Source organism: Drosophila guanche, unplaced genomic scaffold, assembly GCF_900245975.1.
Source record: "Drosophila guanche unplaced genomic scaffold, DGUA_6, whole genome shotgun sequence".
Taxonomy (NCBI): domain Eukaryota; kingdom Metazoa; phylum Arthropoda; class Insecta; order Diptera; family Drosophilidae; genus Drosophila; species Drosophila guanche.
Genome location: NW_022995745.1, coordinates 3,701,943 through 3,720,253, shown reverse-complemented (window position 1 = coordinate 3,720,253; position 18,311 = coordinate 3,701,943). Strand labels below are relative to the sequence as shown.

At 44.9% G+C, this 18,311-nt stretch overlaps 4 protein-coding genes across 8 annotated transcripts in view; 2 read left to right on the top strand and 2 right to left on the bottom strand.

The window, feature by feature from the left end:
* LOC117580751 (serine-rich adhesin for platelets) overlaps window positions 1–18,311 on the bottom strand; it is a 45,004-nt gene that overhangs the window by 14,956 nt on the left and 11,737 nt on the right. Inside the window, exons 2-7 of one of the 4 annotated variants that reach the window (XM_034267443.1) lie at window positions 17,294–18,112; window positions 15,133–15,261; window positions 14,230–15,057; window positions 12,949–13,434; window positions 9,144–12,873; window positions 9,013–9,076 (exon numbers count right to left, since the gene is read on the bottom strand). In XM_034267443.1, the coding sequence (XP_034123334.1) occupies window positions 9,013–9,076; window positions 9,144–12,873; window positions 12,949–13,434; window positions 14,230–15,057; window positions 15,133–15,261; window positions 17,294–18,043 (5,987 nt within the window). In that variant the 5' untranslated portion in view covers window positions 18,044–18,112. Of the gene's footprint in view, window positions 1–7,623; window positions 9,077–9,143; window positions 12,874–12,948; window positions 13,435–14,229; window positions 15,058–15,132; window positions 15,262–15,349; window positions 15,849–17,293; window positions 18,113–18,311 lie in introns of those variants that run through there. The other 3 variants (XM_034267442.1, XM_034267444.1, XM_034267445.1) reach the window with 3 other exon arrangements.
* Window positions 278–744, bottom strand: LOC117580764. The gene has a single exon (XM_034267458.1). It carries the CDS (start codon window positions 648–650, stop codon window positions 306–308), a length of 345 nt encoding a protein of 114 aa, XP_034123349.1. The 5' UTR covers window positions 651–744; the 3' UTR covers window positions 278–305.
* On the top strand, window positions 977–2,639 carry LOC117580760 (vacuolar protein sorting-associated protein 37C). 2 transcript variants are annotated; one of them, XR_004573608.1, is made up of 5 exons: window positions 977–1,135; window positions 1,192–1,559; window positions 1,620–1,771; window positions 1,843–2,289; window positions 2,411–2,639. XR_004573608.1 is itself a non-coding variant. In XM_034267455.1 (4 exons), exons 2-4 carry the CDS (start codon window positions 1,307–1,309, stop codon window positions 2,035–2,037), a joined length of 600 nt encoding a protein of 199 aa, XP_034123346.1. In that variant the 5' UTR covers window positions 977–1,135; window positions 1,192–1,306; the 3' UTR covers window positions 2,038–2,504. The 2 variants fall into 2 exon arrangements, 1 of the variants encoding a protein (XP_034123346.1); XM_034267455.1 differs by having other exon boundaries at window positions 1,843–2,504.
* Window positions 3,085–4,421, top strand: LOC117580757 (ribokinase). The gene is made up of 3 exons (XM_034267452.1): window positions 3,085–3,370; window positions 3,436–3,984; window positions 4,041–4,421. The coding sequence occupies exons 1-3, from the start codon at window positions 3,315–3,317 to the stop codon at window positions 4,345–4,347; spliced, it is 912 nt and encodes a 303-aa protein (XP_034123343.1). The 5' UTR covers window positions 3,085–3,314; the 3' UTR covers window positions 4,348–4,421.

Sequence of the window (18,311 nt, the reverse complement as noted above, 5' to 3'; positions counted from 1 at the left end):
CATGTTTCCAAATGCATTCAGCTTGTTTAAGCTTTAAGATTATGTTGCCATTCATTTTGTATTTGCTGCTCTCAAAAAACAAACGGCTGTATGTATTTTTGGCCATTTTTAGTTTTCTCCGAATCTAGCTGGTTTTTATTGATTCCAACCATCTAGCGGCTCCACCTCTGTATAAATACCAACAGAGAATACCACAAAACTTTTCCTTTTTTTTTAATTTCTTAGATTGCAAATTGCAACCATCATTTGTTAGAACAAAAAAAAAGATGTTAACTAATTATAGTTTAGATGAATAAATGTCTGCTTTACTCCTTAACTTTATTTACAGTGCTGGAGTCGAATGGTATTTCCTCCACCTTCCTGAAGCCCGAGTAGCGTATGATTTTGCCAGTTCCCTCCACTTTAATGTGCCTGGCTAACTGTTGGGCCGGCGACAAGGCCATTTCCTCCTCCGTCTTGATACCATGGTACTTTGCCCAGTCGTTGCGTCCTGTGTAGACCATGTAGCAGACCAGGCCGAAGGCGTTCCAGGCCAAAATCGCATAGCCAATGCTGAGGCGGCGCTTCCACATTTCCGCACGGTGCTCCGGTATGGGGTTTGTGTTGCGCCTTACCAAGCGGCGAAGCCATTTCATCTCAAAAAGTGCCATATTTTTGTATTTATTGGACACAACAGTTATGTTATATAAAAGCGCGTTGCGGTGCCGCCGTTGCACAAATCGTAAACAAATGGTGCCCGAACAGCTGTTCGATGCGAGCAGGGTATGCAGGTCAACGCACAAAAGCACACATCTAGCCTTTATGATGCAGCTCGCTGCACCTGACGGCTCTCAATTGAAGAGATTCCATGGATGAAAATTCGGCTCTTTAATGCTGTGATAGCAACTGTTAATTAATAGCACCAATTCCAAGCTGGCTCCTGTCGACCAGGTGGCAACCCTCAACTGTCAGCCGTGTCAACGGCGCTTCATGAGCAGGCGAATGTTGTTTTTGTTATAAAAGATAATGTTATTCGGACCCGAACAAACAAAGCAAACACTCGATTTATACGATTTGGGTTCGAGAAACTAAAACAATTTCCCACAAACCAAGCACACACCCGTAGCCCAAGCACAGGGGACACAAACGCCATTTGGTGAGTGGAAGGCAAAACCGCCAAGAATTTAATTTCTTACAACGTAATTTATTTAGGCCTTAAAACCGACCAACAACTAATTCAAAGAAGGCCAGCGAGTGGAGATCAAATGCTAGCAACCGATTGGAATCTTGTCCACTACAAGAGCTAGGAGTAACCGGCCACGTCGGGATGCCGACCACACGCAATTCGTCGAAGCAGGCGGCGTCGCCGCAGGACAACAGGCGCATTGCTGGCGGTGGCGGACTGGTGCCAGAGGAGGAGGCAGCCAACATGCCTAACCTGTCCACACTGTCGCTGGACGAGCTGAAGCAGCTGGACAGGGATCCGGAGTTCTTCGACGATTTCATCGAGGAGATGTCTGTGGTGCAACATCTAAACGAGGAGCTGGACTCGATGATGAACCAAGTGGAGAATATATCACGTATGCAATGAACTTAATCCATTCAAACGCGCAACACACAAATCATTTATGACCACACAGGTGAAAATGAGAGCAAGGGCAGCCATCTGGTGGAGCTAAAACGTCGCCTCAGCGATGACTACACTGCCCTGAAAACGCTGGGCGAGAAGTGCGACCAACTGAATAAGAAGTACTTGAAGAAATCGGAGGAATATGCCCCCCAGCACATACGCGTGAGTGAGATCTTTTCGTGTAGTGTTTTCCCAGGCCATTACGGACGTGCCTTCCGTCTTATTCCACACAGGAATTACTCCAAATTGCTGCCTCGAATGCCGATGCCGATTGCGATCGTCATGTGGAGCACTTTCTCAATGGAAAGATCGATGTGCAGACCTTCCTCAATACCTATCAGAGCTCGAAGAAGATCAGTTCTGAGCGCAAGGCCAAGGAGGAGCGACTGGGCACACAACTGAGCGCCCTGGAGCGTGCCGGTATTTAGCAGCCCTAATAATGATGATAATGATGATGATGATGATGATGATGATGCTTACAACAACGATGATGAAACGCCGCCAATCAATCAACCCATCTCCAGAATGTACTGTACTAAATGTTATCTCGCAACCTTGCTCCAAACTAACTGGAGGGGTTCCACAAGTCGCAATATCTAGGATCTAAGCAAGGCAACCCCTCACAAAAAACATTGGAGATCAAAATCAGAGCCGAATACCCTTCGCTCGCCACAAAAACGGTATAATATCTAGTTGTAGATTTTATACAGATAGACACACACACATACACACATATACTTGTAAATCGGTAGGGCCCAATCAGAATGTATGGCTTTATATATTTTATAACTGTAATTTTAGATACGGAACGAACCATGTGTTATGAGTGTCCGCAGTTCAACTCAAGCTTACGCTCAAGCAAATACCATACCATACCAAAAAAAGAGAACCCAATCGAAATGAAATTGCCTGTATTCCCTCCTCCTGTCCCCTAGGTTACGTCTGGGTCGCCTTTCCTGCCAACAGTTTTGTTTATCTGCACTACCCCGTATGTATGTATATTTAATAAAAGTTTATGATTTATCTCAAAGCCCGAGAATACACCATGGAATACACATGCCAATTGCTTTCTGTACAGATTGGTTTATGGATGTGCCTACAGTTGTTTGTTTATTGACCAACGTTAGCATTTTCATTGATAACTTTAGCTGCAAAATAAATGTAAGGCAACCGACAGCAGCAAGGTTATGCCCCAACGCGCTAGTGCGTTTTATTGCACTTAAGCCAGAATGTTTTGGTATGCCAAGCTTAGTTTAGTTTAGAGAGCTTAAAGATTATCTACGAAATCATGAATTTTAGCAGAAAAACATACTATTTGGCGAATTTTGCGCCACATTTGGTGCGAAAAAGTGATCGCAAAAATACCACTTTTGGTATTTCCAGTATCTTTGTCGTTCTCTTGCCCACCAAAAGAAAAACAAATAAAGAGCGTGGGACAAGTGGCCTTGCTAATTGTTGAAATGAATTTATCTGCCTTTCCTGAGTACTCTCACCCGCCACTCTCCGTCACGGAGGCAGTGAATGGAATTGGCCAAGTTGCTGATAAGATCCCAGATAATCATAGTACACTGGGATCGTAAATTCAGTCGTTCAGTTATAAATCAGCTCCGAGCACTTTGACTGCAGTTTGCAAAAAGCAAAAAAAAAAAAAACAATTTTAGAAACACTGGAAGTAAAGCACACGGGAACGGAAAACAGCTGCAAAATGAGCGAGGAACTTGATGTTCTGGTATTCGGTTCGGCCATCATAGATTTCATCTGGTAAGAGATTCATGGCCATTGCTGGTCTCCCCGCTGATCGGCATCTTCATTATTATTCTGGGCAGCTACACGCCTCGCCTTCCCAAGGCTGGGGAAACGCTTCACGGACACAAATTCCAGACGGGCTACGGCGGCAAGGGTGCCAATCAGTGTGTGGCAGCCGCCAGGCAGGGCTCCAGGACGGCCATGGTGGCCAAACTAGGCGGCGATACCTTTGGCAGCGACTATCTGCGCCAGCTGCGGGAGGAGAACGTCAATGTGAGCCACGTGCATCAGGTGGAGGGCCAGAGCACGGGCATTGCCCAGATCGCAGTCTCCGACGGTGGCGAGAACAACATCATCATTGTTGTGGGTGCCAACAACGAGCTGGACGCCAATGACGTCTTCCTCGCCAAGGAGCTGTTCTCCGAGGCCAAGGTACTCGTGTGCCAGCTGGAGACGCCCATTGCAGCCACACTGCAGGCGCTGCGCTGCTTCAAGGGAGTGTCCATTGTGAATGCCGCTCCGGCCATGGAGCAAACGCCGCCAGAGCTGTTGCAGCTTTCCAGCATCTTCTGCGTTAATGAGAGCGAGGCGGCCATAATGACGGGCGTGGGCAGCGTGAGCAGCATAAAGTAAGCACTGACCCTCATCCTTCTGTGTTCTGCCACTAACAGCTTCTGCCTTACAGTGAAGCCAGCAAAGCCTGCAAGCGGCTCATTGAGATGGGTGCCAACACGGTTATTCTCACACTGGGACCACTGGGCGCTGTGTGGGGTGGCAAGGAGGCGCCCGGCAAGTTTCAGCATGTCGCCGCTCCTCAGGTCAGCAATGTGGTGGACACTACGGGCGCGGGAGACGCTTTCATCGGTGCTTTGGCCCACAACCTGGCCCACTTCCCCAAACGATCGCTCAACGCACACATCGCGGCCGCCTGTGTGGTGGCCTCGCAGTCTGTCCAGCTGCCAGGGACCCAATCGAGCTTCCCACGCGCCTAGCCCCCCGTTTGCCACAGGAAGCTGTCTCTAGACCCGTGTACTTACGCCCAATAAATCTACAGCTTAAAACCCAATCTCTGTGCCCAGTAAATGTGGACGCTCAGCTGTTAGGTCAGGGTCTGGGTCTATACCCAGATGCTGCGTTAGGTTTTGGTTCCTAGCTATTCTATGGCAGGGTTTTTGCATGACGACCCCGGGGACAGAGGTAGAAATTGGTTTCCACAATTCAAGGTGCACATAATAATGCATTTTCGATACGAAAAATTGTACGCTCCAAGTTTTGTTCCATTAAATAAAATGAAATAATTATGAAAAACACTTGTTTGATTTGTTTGTTGCATTTTTATTTCGATTCTTCACTCCAGCTAATTATATTTTAAACACATATTAAATTAGATTTGTATTTTCTCATTCAGATAAATTAGTTTTCAGTTTCTTTCTGGTTTTAGTTAGGCCCCTGGGGGGTGTGGGGTCTGTGGACAGGCCAACGACTGCCGTCCCCTGTTCGATTGGTCACAGCGATAGTTTTGCGATTAGCTTATCGCCCGACCATGCCGCTGCTCAATCGACAATCGGACGGTAATCGGCGCGTCTTCCGCCTGACTTTAATTTCATTAAATTCTAAACACCTTTCGCTTTTCCATTTTCCATTTTTGTTTCTTTTTCCTCTTTGACTCTTCGTTTTTCTCGTTTTTTTTAGCTTTGCATGTACAAATATTGGTATGTATAAGTTAAGAATAGTTGGTTGGGTTTTTGGGTTTGTTTGGGTGTGGGATGGGGTCGGGGAATTCATGCCTGGGAATTAGTACTTGAAGTTTTTATTTTTAGTCGCGACTTTCATCAGTAGAAGTTGTTGAGTACATATGTTTTCTTTGTGTGTATATATAGAAGTATGTATACGTTTGTATAAATTTAGAGTTAGTTTCAATGCCACAGCCCCTCCCCAATTGTAGGGGCATTTTTGTGTCATTATCATCGACGTGGCATCATCTTTCTAAGGGGGCTGAGAGAGAGATACACACGATCCATCTATTCGTATGGGGGGATTACTACCAACTATCAACTAGGTTTTTTTTATAGAATTCTTTGTTTAGCTATTCAATAGACTTAGTCATATGTTTATGGTTATAGTTTTCCATTTATTTTGCTCTCCATTTAATTATTATTGTTACTGCTGCTTATCGGCAAATCAACAAGTGCAAACAATACGCAAATTATGCATTTCGAACTCTACAAAGACACCAACTGACAACCGACCGACGACCCAAAACAAGGGCCTTTACAGCTAGTTAGGGATCTTCGTCTTCTACCACTAGACATTAAGTTATCTTACGCAAAATATATAAATAAATACATGCTCCTCAGTATATACAGAGATTTTTCGAAATTTATACAAATATTCATATTAAAAGTGGGTTTTATGTAAAATAAAAGATTAACAAATTAAAGACACATTAAAATATTAAAAAAAAAAACATATAACTGACAATTTGTATTTACAAAAAAATGGTAAATTGTTAACTAAAACTTAGCATCGAAAACTTTACTGGGTGTATAAAAACAATTTCTTTGGGTAATAAATTTTAAAATATAAAACAGAATGTTGTGGATATGTAGATTAATCCTGCGTAAGATAACTACACATCAAGTCATAGGACGGACCATTAAACGCTACTATAAAGGCTGTACGTATCGCTACAGAGTGTCTGTCAACTGGTTAAATATGCTAACTACGCTCCATTAAAAAAGCCAAATGAAGTGAAATTTAAGTTCTGTTCTGTTTGGACTCCAAAAAGCTCTTGCGTAGCGCCAAATTCTACGCGAATTTGAGGTCTCATATATGTATATGTTTATGTAGAAAATAAATAATTACAAAGCGCCATCGGCTTTATGTTTTTTTTTTTTGTTTTTTGATGGGATTAAGGGTGAGGGCACTGAGAGGCGAATCGTTGCCAAGGGGACTCTCCTCTCCCTGTTTTTTTTCTTTTCTTTTCTTTCTTGGATGTTAGATGGTGGAGAGCTAACATTTTGTTTACTATATTATATACACATACACGCGAACTACAATATATAGATATACATATAAATATATGTTACATAAATACACACATAAGAAACGTTGATTTGCATTTGTTTTTTTTTTTTTTTATAATTTATATATGCATTAGAGCCCCACCACGATTTGCTGCAGTTCCACATTAGCTGTTCAAGATCTGTTCTCTAGAATCCAATATCCTTTGTATTACCGATAGTGTTCTATGTGGGATTTCTTGGTGTGGAACTGCAGCAAATCTTTCGCTGACCTTTTTGTTATGTTCATGAATATTTTTGTTTTATATAAATATAACGTAATTTATATATTTCAGAGTTTGTTTTAGTTACCTTTCATTTAATTTTATTGTTTCTTTTTTTGTTGTTTCAATATTTTGATTTATTTTGTAAGTGTTTTTTCTGGTTTTTTTGTTGTTGTGTGTTCTCTTGCCCTCTCTCTAACTCTCTTTCTTGTCGCTAAATAGTTATCATTTTTTTCTAAAAATTGATGCAGTGTACATTGGCTTAGTTTGACTTAGTGGTTGCATATCATTTATGTTTTTGTTTGTTTTTAGAATTTTCCTTATGTGTGGAATTACTTATTCATGTTCTTTAATATATATATATACTTAGTAATCCTCCCTGCAACTTGATAAAAATTAAATTTTCATTTCTAAACGTTTCATTTCTGTTTTTTGTTTGGTTTTTGTCTAGATCGATGATGGGAGAAGGTATCCAGAGTGAGAGAGACAGTAAGCATTGTCTGTCTCTCTCCCTCGCTCTCTTCATCTCTCTCTTTTCCGTAATACAGCCCAAAGTTATAACATTTCTACTCTTTAACTTATTTATTCGCCCTTCAAATGTCTGTGTGTGAGTTTAGTTTTCTCGGGATTAAACTTTAATTAGTTTCGCGACTTTTTTTTTTGTTTTTTTTTGATAATTTTGAATTTTTAGTTGTTTTTTTTTTTGTTTGTTGCTTTAGACACATTTTTTGGTTTTATTTAAAGGTAGATATATATTTTTCTTAAATATCTTAATCGAGTTTAAATGGTTAACGCCTGGCATTCCTAAAAAAAAAAACTTCGTATTTCTATGTATCATGTTTTTGTATGCGTATGTGTGTGTGTGTGTGTGTGTGTGTGTGTGTGTGTGTGTGTGTGTGTGTGTGTGTATAATGCATATGCCTATGTAGGTGCAATTTTAATGCTAAGTTTTATATCAATTTTATTTTATGGTTTTCTTTTATTCTTTTGTGGTTTTTGAGCCGGTTATCATCCGGTTTCCGGTTTACTGGTTCTATTTGCTGTTTAATTTTACTCTCGGAAAGGCCTGCTTAGGCACTCTCTCGCTGCTAAACGGCGGCATTTTTCGTAGGTGCTCGATAGTTTTTATGCTTTTTGTTCTTCTCTGTGTCTGTGTGTGTTGTTTTTTTGTGGTTTTAACATACATTTTCCCCCCTTCATGCGGCTTCTTTATGGCTAGCCGGCTAGATCTTAACACTAGATATTCATTATTAATTTTTAGTTTTCTTTTCTTTTTTCGATTTTCTTTTCAACAATTAAACGCTAAAATTATTCATGTTCTTAGTTGGTTTTTCTTTTTGTTTTCTGCTGTGGTTTTTTATTGTGTATCCTATGTACAATCGGTTCCTCTACTTCCCCCTCACTGCTCTCACTTGCGCTTTGACTCTGTCTAGAACTAGTTTGCTCAATCTTACTCGAAGTAATGATAAAATATACTCGTTTAAGCAACAGGCTCGCGCGCGCACTTCAAGCAGAGCAACAAAGAAAAAAATAGAGAATAAAATAGATAGATGGTAATAATAATAATAATAATAGTTAAAATTAGAGTTTGTAAGTGTAATAGTTATAGTAAAACGTTGCGTTTTAAGGAGCCAGCATATTGTTTGTTCAAATTAACAAAAAAAAAAGCACTTCCAAATGCTGACTGAACATCGCTTCGCATCACCGTTACCAAACTAAATGTTTAATAAATATTCATAGATATATTTTACGTCACCAAATCGGCCTCAAAGATTTCCCATGGAGGAATTCATTTATTTTCTTGTTTTTGTTCTATTCACAGCGGTACAAACGGATTGAGAGTTTGTTTTTTCTTCATTTTACTTCTTTTTTTTTGTTCAACAAAATCAACTTTGTTCTCGTTTTGTCTTCCCACTTGTGGTCTGCTTTCTGCTCTGATCAGAATCAATTAAAAGTTTCTCTAATTCTGTTTCTTTGTCATCGCCGGTATTTATTTTCCAATCAACTAACTCCTGGATTATCTCCTCATTGTGGAGCTGTCTTAATAGTTCTGGTTTTCCATTCGAATGACTTTTTTGTTCATTGTTTTTCTTGGGTTTATTTGACACTCTTGGTGGTGGCTTTTAGTTGCTGCCGCGCGCGGTTTTTATATTCTAATCGATAGTTAATCAATAGTTTGTTACAATAGTTAGCACAAAAAGCGTTTGGTTATAGCATATCCGTAATATATCCGTATATCTGTGTACAATTGATGATGGCCCGTGGCAAACATAAACTGCAACCTTTGACAGACATGCAATAATACAAACTAATCCACGTTCAATTCATTTCTGTAGTTCTGCTCTCCTGCTGCGGAATTGTCGCTTCATCCTAGATCTCCTGTTCGGGCTCGCGATAAAACATTACATGTTTGCTGGTAGAAATGGCATGCCACGCTGCGGAGTAAAACATTATTTGATGATGAAAATAAAGAAGTTTGTACCCGTTTCTGGGATTACTCACTGCTTGAAATATATTCTACAATTGGATCTATTTGGGTTGGTGACGCCGCAACAGATTCGGCCTCGGTCTCTGATTTCACCTCCGCCTCTTCTTCCACGTGCACCTCTGCATCTCGGAGGTCGGCCAGGAAGCTCAGCTCCTCCAAATCCTCGTCGTAGTCCTCTGAGCCCACGTTGTAAGTTGTATAGACGGGCGCAGCTTTTGTTTTGGCAACTGGACTCTGATGCTGCTGTTGCTGCTGATTGTGGGACTTGGACGGCTCCAGTTCCTGGGAATTTCTGCGACTGCAACTATTGCTGCGTGCCGCGGCAGCGGCTCGAGCAGCTGCTATAATTGCCGCTTCAATGTCATTGCAGGTTTCCAACTGTTGCATGGAAATGGGAGCATTCGGCAGCGGCTCCTCACTGCTGCTGCTCGCACGACTAAGGAACTGATTGATGTGATCCTTCACGGACGTATTGGCGGCACCATAGATGCCACTATCGCTGGACTGATTCGCAACATAGGCCGCACCCGAACGCTGTCTCGAGCACAAGCCATGCCCCGTCGGTCCGTTGCCGCCCGCTGACGAGGATATCGAAACGGATGACGACGAATTGGAATTGGGTGCCGAATCGGATGAAGGCGTTGAGGATGTCGACGAATTAATGATGCTGGATGAGCCCGAGTTTGTAGAAATGGCCGCAGAGTGCGGCGACGACGACTGGACGGCCTCGCCTGAGATCGATAGCATATCCAAACTGACCGAGCTGTTGACCACATCAGAGGCAGCGCCCGAGTCATTCATTATCAGCTGCTGATAGCTGCTGGAGCTCGTATCCGACTGTGTGCCCGTTGGGTTCTCTTCCTCCTTCTTTGCCGCTTTCTCCTCAACAATTTGTTCGAGTTCTGGTGTTGCTTCATCCTCCTCCTGCTCCATATCAATTGGCTCTGGCTTTGACTGTGGCTGTGGCTTTTCCTGTGCCTTTGACTGTGGCTGTGCCTCTGCCTGTGGCTTTACCTTTGGCTTTGGCTCTGACTGCAGCTTTGACTGTGACTCTGCTTGCACCTTCTTTTCGCTCTGCTCCTTGTCCTTATCGTTTCCCCTTTCCTTTTCATCTTTTTTGTCATCAAATAGCTTCAGTTCATCCTCGTTGAAGTCCCCAAAGATGAACTCATTATTGAGTCCCTCCTCGGCCGAGTCGCGATCATCGTTGAGTATTATCACTGCCGGTCGACCAGCAATGAGCTCTGGTGCCAGCTTGCTGCTAATGTGTGACATCTTGTGTCCCATCTTCTTGCTTCCCTCGGTCTGTGTGGCCGTCGTAGACTTCTGGGCAACTGGCGCTGGCACAAGCACAAGCACGGCCACGGACGCCGCCTCATCCTGACCAAGCTTCATGGACTTTTTGCTGCTGCTGCTGCCGGAGCTGCTGCTGCTGCTGCTGGCGCTGCTGTATGACAAGTCCTTTGACTTGGTCTTGGACTTGGCAGAGGTAGTTGGTAATGATGTGGTTCCCGTCGACTTGTCCACCATTTGTAGCTTGGTTGCGGCAGCAAAGTTGAAAATCGTCGACGCAGCCGTGCCCGCAGCCGGGCAGCCTGAACCCGAACCGGAGCCCGAGGCTGGACAGGCGGCGGCTGTCAGGGAAACATTTGTTGTGCTATGCCTCTTCACAGTCTTCTCCAGCGCTGGATACTGCTGATCGAGATTGCTGCTATTGAAGCTATAGCTGGCATCGTGCTCCACACTCTTTGACTTTTGCAGCGATGGCTGGGACGAGGACAGGCTGCTGCTGGGTGCGGTCGTGCATGTGGGTGTCAACTCTGGCGAGACATCGACATCGCTGGTGCTGCTGGCAGGCGTCGCATTTAGACTCTTCGAGTAGCTAATCGATCCAGCCGACGATGAGTTGTTGCTGGAACTGGCCACCTGATTGGTGACCGTGCTCCCGCTGCTGCTGCTGCTGCTGATGGCCACCGGTATGGATAGTGCCACTGGCAGCTCTGGGAAATCGGGTTTAATCTTGGATTTGCTACCCTTGCCGCCGCCGCCGCCGCTGGGTGGCTTATCAGCAGCTGATTCGGATGGCTCTGGATCGCTGACATTTGCGCTGCCGCCATTGTTGCTGGCATTCTTTAGGGCCTCCCGCTTGTTGCGTGCTATGTCCGCATAGGAAATGGGAGCTGGTGCCAGTGTCTTTTTCTTCACCTGACGTTGGGTGGCGGCCTGCGCTGCCCGCTCCTTGTTGCTGGTGGTGCCGCCAGTACTGCCACTGCCACTCTTCTTTTTCACCGTCTGTATGGGCAGCGAGTGGACCGAATCGAGATCACTGGAATCGGATTTCTCCGAGGGCGGCATCGAGGATGTTGACTTGCGTCTCGAGCTATCCTTCGTGGGCGACCCGGATCCACCATGATGATGATGATGATGGTAATGATGGTGATGGTGATGGTGATGCTGCGGCTGTGCCTCCTGATACTGCGGCTGCTGCTGCTGCGCCAACTTGCTGGGATACTGGCCATGATGATTGGAACCGGAAGCGGTGTTGCTGCTGGCACCGCTATTGGTGTACGCCGTGTAGTAGTGCGTCCGCTGGGACATCATATTGGAGGAGGCTGATTTTGTGATCTGCTGCATGCGCTGGAGATTGCCGCCCGCGTGGGCAGCGGCCGCAACGGCTGCATCGTCCATGGTGACGGCTCGCTGCTTCTTTGGTTTCTTCTTCTTGGTAACCACATGGAATTCGGCTGTCTCGGAGAGGACGGTGTTCAGGGCATCCATTTCCGACATGCAGGAGAGGGCCGGCAGAGAGAGCGGCATCGATTCGGCTTCAATGTCGGGCTCCGAGCGTGCCGCAGCCTTGCCCAGGCCGGGCTTGCGGTAGTCCTGATCGCCCAGATACTGCAGCTCCTCGGTGCCCCAGGAGCGGCGCTCGCCCTTCCGCTGCTGGCCGGCGGCTGGTCCACGCACTTGCACCTGGACAGCTGTGGCCTGCTGCTGCTCCTTGCTGAAATTCTTGCTGATGTCCGCCACGGAGGCAGAGTTGTGCTTGCCACTGCCACTGGCATTGCCACTGTTTGAGTCCTTCTTCTGTGGCATCATCTCGGTGGTGGCCGACTCACGCTTGAGGTCGTCCGCCTCCATTTTCGAACAGCTGCGCAGCTCCTCCAGCGAGTTGCTCTTCTTCAGCTTTTGGCTTTGCTTCTTGCGCTCCTTCTTCCTCTGGCCGCCACTGTTGCCATCGTTCTCAATGTACTTGACCAGCTGCTCCACCGACTCCTGGCCACGGTAACCGGCCACCGACTGGGCAACGACCGTGGTCGAGTTGCGCTCCTGCTGTGATCTCTTCTTTGACTTGGGCTTGGTCGGCTGTGCCCCAGTGCCGGCACTGACGACACTCACGGTACCAGCTCCGGTAGCGGCACAACTTGCTGCTCCATTTCCGCCCGATCCATTGCCTACATTTACCTGCTGTAGCTGGCTATTGAAGGAGGCAGCCACTGCAGCGGCCGCCATGGCCGTGGTGGTTGTATTGCTGCCAGTTGTAAGCAGCGTGGACACGCTACTCTGACGACTTGTGGACGACGATGATGCTGGTGCATTTGCACCCATTGTTGTGGTGACCAAAGCCGTAAACTGATTGGAGCTGCTGCCCCCGCTGCTGCTGCTGCCACTGCTGCTGCTGCTGGGCGTGCCATTTGTGCCATAGCCATCGCTCAGAGCATTCCCATTCTCATCAAGATTGCGCTTTAAATAAGCAAAAGAAAAAGGTGAAAATGATTTTTAAACTTGTTTTTGTTTGTTTTTTTATTTGACACTCACCGATGTGGACTTGGCACCCATGGCAACTGGACCCGCGCGGCCGCCTTTCTTGCCAAAAACCTCAGACGAGGTGGAGGCTCTGCTGCTGACATGGGATGCCGTTGATGTATCGCCATAGACCGATGAGCAGGCCGTATAGCTGTCGCTCAGCGACACATAGCCGGCATCCACTTTGCGCGTACGATCCTCTGCACCCCTCTCATATTTTATACCAGCTGGATCTTGCTGCTGCAGCGGTATGTGCTGTTGGTGCAAATGTATGTGGGCCGTGCCGGGTGGCCGAACGCCAACGGGTCCCAAAAACGGCATCGTCTCTCCAATTCGATACTCGCTGCCAGTGGCCGAATCCTTTGAATCAGGTTGCTGCGGGCTATAGCTTTGCATGATATTATCGAGCGCTTTGGTGCTGAGATGCGACATTGACGAATTGGCTGATTGATTGGCGACTGGTTTCTTCTTTTGAATGACACGATTATCGCCCTCCAGCTAAGGGAAACGAGTTTAAAACGATTATTTAGTAGATTTCTAAATTAAAGCAAGACAATAAGGTAGATCTGCACGCCAGCTCAGTGCAAGCCCAAAACTTTGAGCTGAAAATTGTACTATACAGCGAGCGATAAAACGAGCGAATTTGCAAAAATCCCAAATCTCTACATTGAGAGAGAAAATGTGTATACCCCCCAAAGCTATTTTCGACTACCCCCCCGTGAAGTGAATGTGGTTGTTTTGTGATAGTTCCAGCAGTAGATGTAGGCAGAATCCTTACGGAATCCTTCCTTATACGTAGAGTTTCTGCTAAATTATGCTTCCTACTAATTTCTTATGTAGCTATGGTATATGTGTGTTTGTTTGCGTATCACAATGCGTAGAATATTCATAAATAATGCCTGGGAAAGGAAGGCGCGCTATACGCACACCCCAACGTCTCTCCCTACAGGACATAGATACGTAATGCATACATATAGAGAGACATAATTATATATGAATGGAATGAATGTTGTGTGTGGTGTGTGTTAGTGTTTATGCGTGTGTTGTGTGTGTGTGTGTGTGTGTGTGTGTGTGTGTGTGTGTGTGTGTGTGTGTGTGTGGGGTAGACATAACTTGATTAATTCTACATTTCCATTTAGAAACTTTGTCCGCAAGAGACGACATACAGAGGAGGAATATTGATTATTGCGATTACTACAGGTTTATGGTTTACTAATTGGATTATGCTGCTCGCTTACTGGCCAAACCCCGCCATTGAAGGCTGGCTGGCGGCCTTATCGCGTCGCATCTTACCGCCTCAAATTGACTTGAACCAAACTGGCGCCCATCGGTTTCGATTAGGCACACTTTAGCTATCTCCCAGAGCGATTGATCCATACAGACGTCCCACTGATTCATCGTTTCATCGCTTACCTCCAACAGATATTCTTGTTGGATTGGACCAGGACCAGGGGCAGCGCTAGCACTTCCACTTGCACCACCACCCGTCTCATCCTCGTCCATATCGAACTGGGTACCGGCCTCAGCTTCGCCCAGGTGGCTGGGCAGGCTGCTGCAGCTGCCGCTGCCGGTGCTCCTCTTGCCAGCGGCAGCCTGTGATTGGGATGAATCGGCCATGGTCTGTTTCAGCTTGGCATCCATGGACGTGGTGGCTGGCTCAAAGTTGACGCTGCTCGGAAGGCTTCCTCCCTCACGCTGCCGTCCCGACACTGACCAGTTCTTGATCTTCTTCGAGGCAGAGGGTGCGTTTTGGTTATTGTTGTTGTGCTGCTGCTGGTGGCGACGGTTCGCGCGTCCACTCAGCTGGTAATCACAGTTGAAACGTTGGGTTGTCGCCGATGTGGCTGACGCCGCTGCTGCTGCTGCCGCTGCAGAGGTGGTGGCCGCCCCACTTCGATGAGCCGCCTCGACAAGATCCTGCAAGGAGCCGCCCTGCTTGTGACGCTCCCCGGATCGATTGTTTGTGTGGTGGGTGTTGCTGTTACTGTTGCTGTTGATGCTAATGCCGGCTGCTCCGGATGTGGACGCTGACGTCGCTAGCGTGATTGGGTTGAGTGTGAGGCAGGTTTTGATGGCACGATAAGAGATCTCTTCGTCGTACTCAGCCTTTTTGAGCATTTGCTGCACAAGCGCAAAAGGGATTGGAAGCAAGATTAGAGCTGTGCCAAAGGGGCGTGTATGTGTCCGAGTACTTACCAGAAAGCGCTCGCTTTTGTTTTTCCTGTCGCCAGGATTACGGTACCAATAGGCCTCCTCGAGAAGCTTCTTTAATGACGCATCATCAAGATCATTGAAGTCGCTATCCTCCCAGGCATCGTATTTTGTCTGCAAGATGAATCAAGTGTCTTTAAAATATAAGGTTTTCAACATTTCGCGACATTGCTAGGAAAAGAAAGTGAACCTGAACACTCACGCACACACATACACACGATCGCCAACGTCGTGTATAACCTCACTAAGAAGCGGCCTTCAATCCGAACGCATGCCAGGCTCTAGCACTTTGTATACCTTGTTCAATGCACTTTTCCAAGCAATATTCAGATTGTTTTAATTTTAAACACACAAAAACACATGCGAAACGGTGGGAATACACGAATCAAATAAATGGTATGGGTTTCATTGAAAATAATAATTGCTGCGGTGTAGTCACGGATGTGGTTTGATTATATATGTATGTACAAAATGTTGTTGTTTATAATTTATATTTTATCGCTTCACAAATTTGAACCAAAGCCACACACAAACTTCGACTGCGAGTGCCACTCTACGGAATAATTTCTCAAACTAAAATTCTTTCCTTTCCTTATTGTGCGCCTTCTTTGCGGGAAGCACAACGCAACACTGCTTTAACGGTTAATTTCTCAATTGCGCTCCTCCGTTTTGTGCCATATTCTTTATGGGTAAGCATTGTATGTAACTATGAGTGTAAATGCCTACATATGTAGCTCCAAGCATATGTAAATATACGTATTTGCAGCAACAGAGGTGATTCTTGTTCGATTAGGGGCAGGATTGCGTAGCAACGTAAAAATGTGTAAAATTAGTTCAAACTTAGCTTGTTTTATTTTTGTATTGCTCACAAGGTCGAATAAAACATAAAACATATCCCGCATATTTTCATAATTGAATTTCGTTATCTCTGCTGTTTCATCTTTCCAGCTTTGCATGCTGATCAATATTACAACGGTTAATGTGCCAATTCCGCTCTAGCCATCGATCACCCTTCTCTATGTGTGCGTGTATGAAAAACAAAAAGCTCTGTGCATGGATGATACTATCTCCCTCTTGCATAATACCCTTGGATAACTTTTATTTTTTAATAGACAATGACAAACAAAGGTTTGCATTTACATTCCAAGATCAAAATAAAGGTACAAATGTAGTTAGTTGACTTGTCAGGATGCCTGTGGAGGCTGTGTTCGCAGCCTAGTTATGGAAAAGTAAACAAATAAAAGCCCGCGATCAATATAACGACTCGGCAAATATAAAAACGATTCTCGAGTCGATTCATGCATGCTAATTTTTCAATTGAAATTAATTTTTTCGTTTATTCTTCATCTCCGCTTTGCTGCGGATCAATTCAGTAACGGTTAATTTCTCCAATTTCGCTTAAGGCACAGCTCGCCAATCGCCGTGCGTGTCAATTGGCAGTGTGTGAGGCGATACGGGTTTCTCCCTCTACCATTTAGTTTTGTGTGCCTTGCCCTTGGATTATCTTCCTTAAAGGTATTAAAGTTAAAAATTAAAATAAGAAAAAAAGCTAGCAAAATAGAAGCAAACAAAAAAAAAGAACATAGTGTGCGTTACAATCAAATTTTTGAATTAACAAAATAATTATAAACAATTATTAAATGTGCGTGGATTTGTTTGTGTGTGGTTAATACTTAATAAATATTTGTGTTGTGATCCCTCAATAGTTAAGTTAATTTACATATATATTTATATCGAGATATCTTTTCCCTAAAACATTGGAAATTATTAAGAGAATTTTAAAGTGATTCACATGTTTCATTTATTCAATTTTTTTTGGCATGCAGCTGGAAAAACACATTTTAAAAGTGATAATTTGAAATAAAATGATGCGTTCGTAAAAGGGTGGTATGTAATTAATAAAATATACTATTTAAATACATAAATGTATGTAGAAAATAATCAGAAATAAGTGTCAGTCAACAACATCCATGTTTAGTACTTAGCTTATAATTATTATGTATATTTGATGAACTTAGCATAGACTATGATTATCATCCCATATCCCATGATAATATTACATACATATTTTTAGATGAAATAGTTGCGAAACCAATACCAAAACAAAACAATCAAATAAACAATTATGATGATGATGGAGACTCACCTTTTTATTTTTCTGTCGCTTTCCCACATTCTGATCATCCTGGGTTTTACCCTTCGCTCCACCCCCATACTGCAGGCACCTGCGTGTGGGTCCTTCCAGCTTTGGCGTTTCGTCAAGAAATGAGTAGACCTGTGGCAGGGGGGCACCGGCGGCGGCGGCGGTGGCGGTGACGGTGGCGGCACCTGGTTCTTCTTGAGTCGTTTTATTACTGGAAGTAACGGTCTGGACCTCTGGCACTGACGCTGTTAACGATGATATCGGTATGGTGGTTCCCTCACTGCCACTGACACTGGGATTGTTATGGCTATTATTGTTGCTGTTGCTGACACTGTTTGGGGGGGAGTATGACTTCCTCTTATCGCTATCTGCCACTGACTTTGATGTGGATTTCGCATTTGCAGCTGCAGTTTTTTTCGGTCCACGAACCCCGACACTACCATCATCACGTCGCACTATCGCACTGTCCAGTGTTGTCAAATTATTTGCCATGGCTTCGAACAGGCCGTCGGATCTGTGTGCGGTCGGAGTTGTCTTTGTAGACGTTGTCGTGGTGGTGCTTTTACTCATGGTGCCAGACGCAATTGATACAATGGGCGTATGAAGTATAATGGATGGTATCTTACTATTGGCCGCAGCGGCCAGGCGCTCTGCAGATCGCTCACGAAAAGCGTTTGCCAATGAGGTTGTGGATGGCTGTGTTGTGGATGATAATGATGTATCTGGTGATGCTGGCTTTTGTTCATTGTTCATCTTTTAGGTGGCATATAACAGGGTGACCAGGTGACGAAACAATCATATGCCATTAAAAATTCTCAAAATCTGTGGAAGAGAAAAAAATAGTTGACAATCTGCAGTCTCTAACTCTCGGGTCGGCGGGGGTCAAGGACAGAGATTTAATTTCACCGCCCCCCCCCCCCCCCCCCCCCCCCCTATAAAATTTTTTCTATCAACAACCCTCCCCCAACCCTGGGGGGTTTTTTGTGGTGTGGTGTTGGGTTTGTATCCTTTGTCTCGGTTT

What these genes read in the sequence shown, in the direction of transcription:
- LOC117580760 (XM_034267455.1), top strand. Translation starts at nt 1,307, where the DNA reads ATGCCGACCACACGCAATTCGTCGAAGCAGGCGGCGTCGCCGCAGGAC. An exon ending in CCAAGTGGAGAATATATCAC is followed by an intron (nt 1,560 to 1,619) that starts GTATGCAATGAA and finishes ATGACCACACAG; the next exon opens with GTGAAAATGAGAGCAAGGGC. An exon ending in ATGCCCCCCAGCACATACGC is followed by an intron (nt 1,772 to 1,842) that starts GTGAGTGAGATC and finishes TATTCCACACAG; the next exon opens with GAATTACTCCAAATTGCTGC.
- LOC117580764 (XM_034267458.1), bottom strand. Translation starts at nt 650, where the DNA reads ATGGCACTTTTTGAGATGAAATGGCTTCGCCGCTTGGTAAGGCGCAAC.
- LOC117580757 (XM_034267452.1), top strand. Translation starts at nt 3,315, where the DNA reads ATGAGCGAGGAACTTGATGTTCTGGTATTCGGTTCGGCCATCATAGAT. An exon ending in GCCATCATAGATTTCATCTG is followed by an intron (nt 3,371 to 3,435) that starts GTAAGAGATTCA and finishes TATTCTGGGCAG; the next exon opens with CTACACGCCTCGCCTTCCCA. An exon ending in GGCAGCGTGAGCAGCATAAA is followed by an intron (nt 3,985 to 4,040) that starts GTAAGCACTGAC and finishes TCTGCCTTACAG; the next exon opens with TGAAGCCAGCAAAGCCTGCA.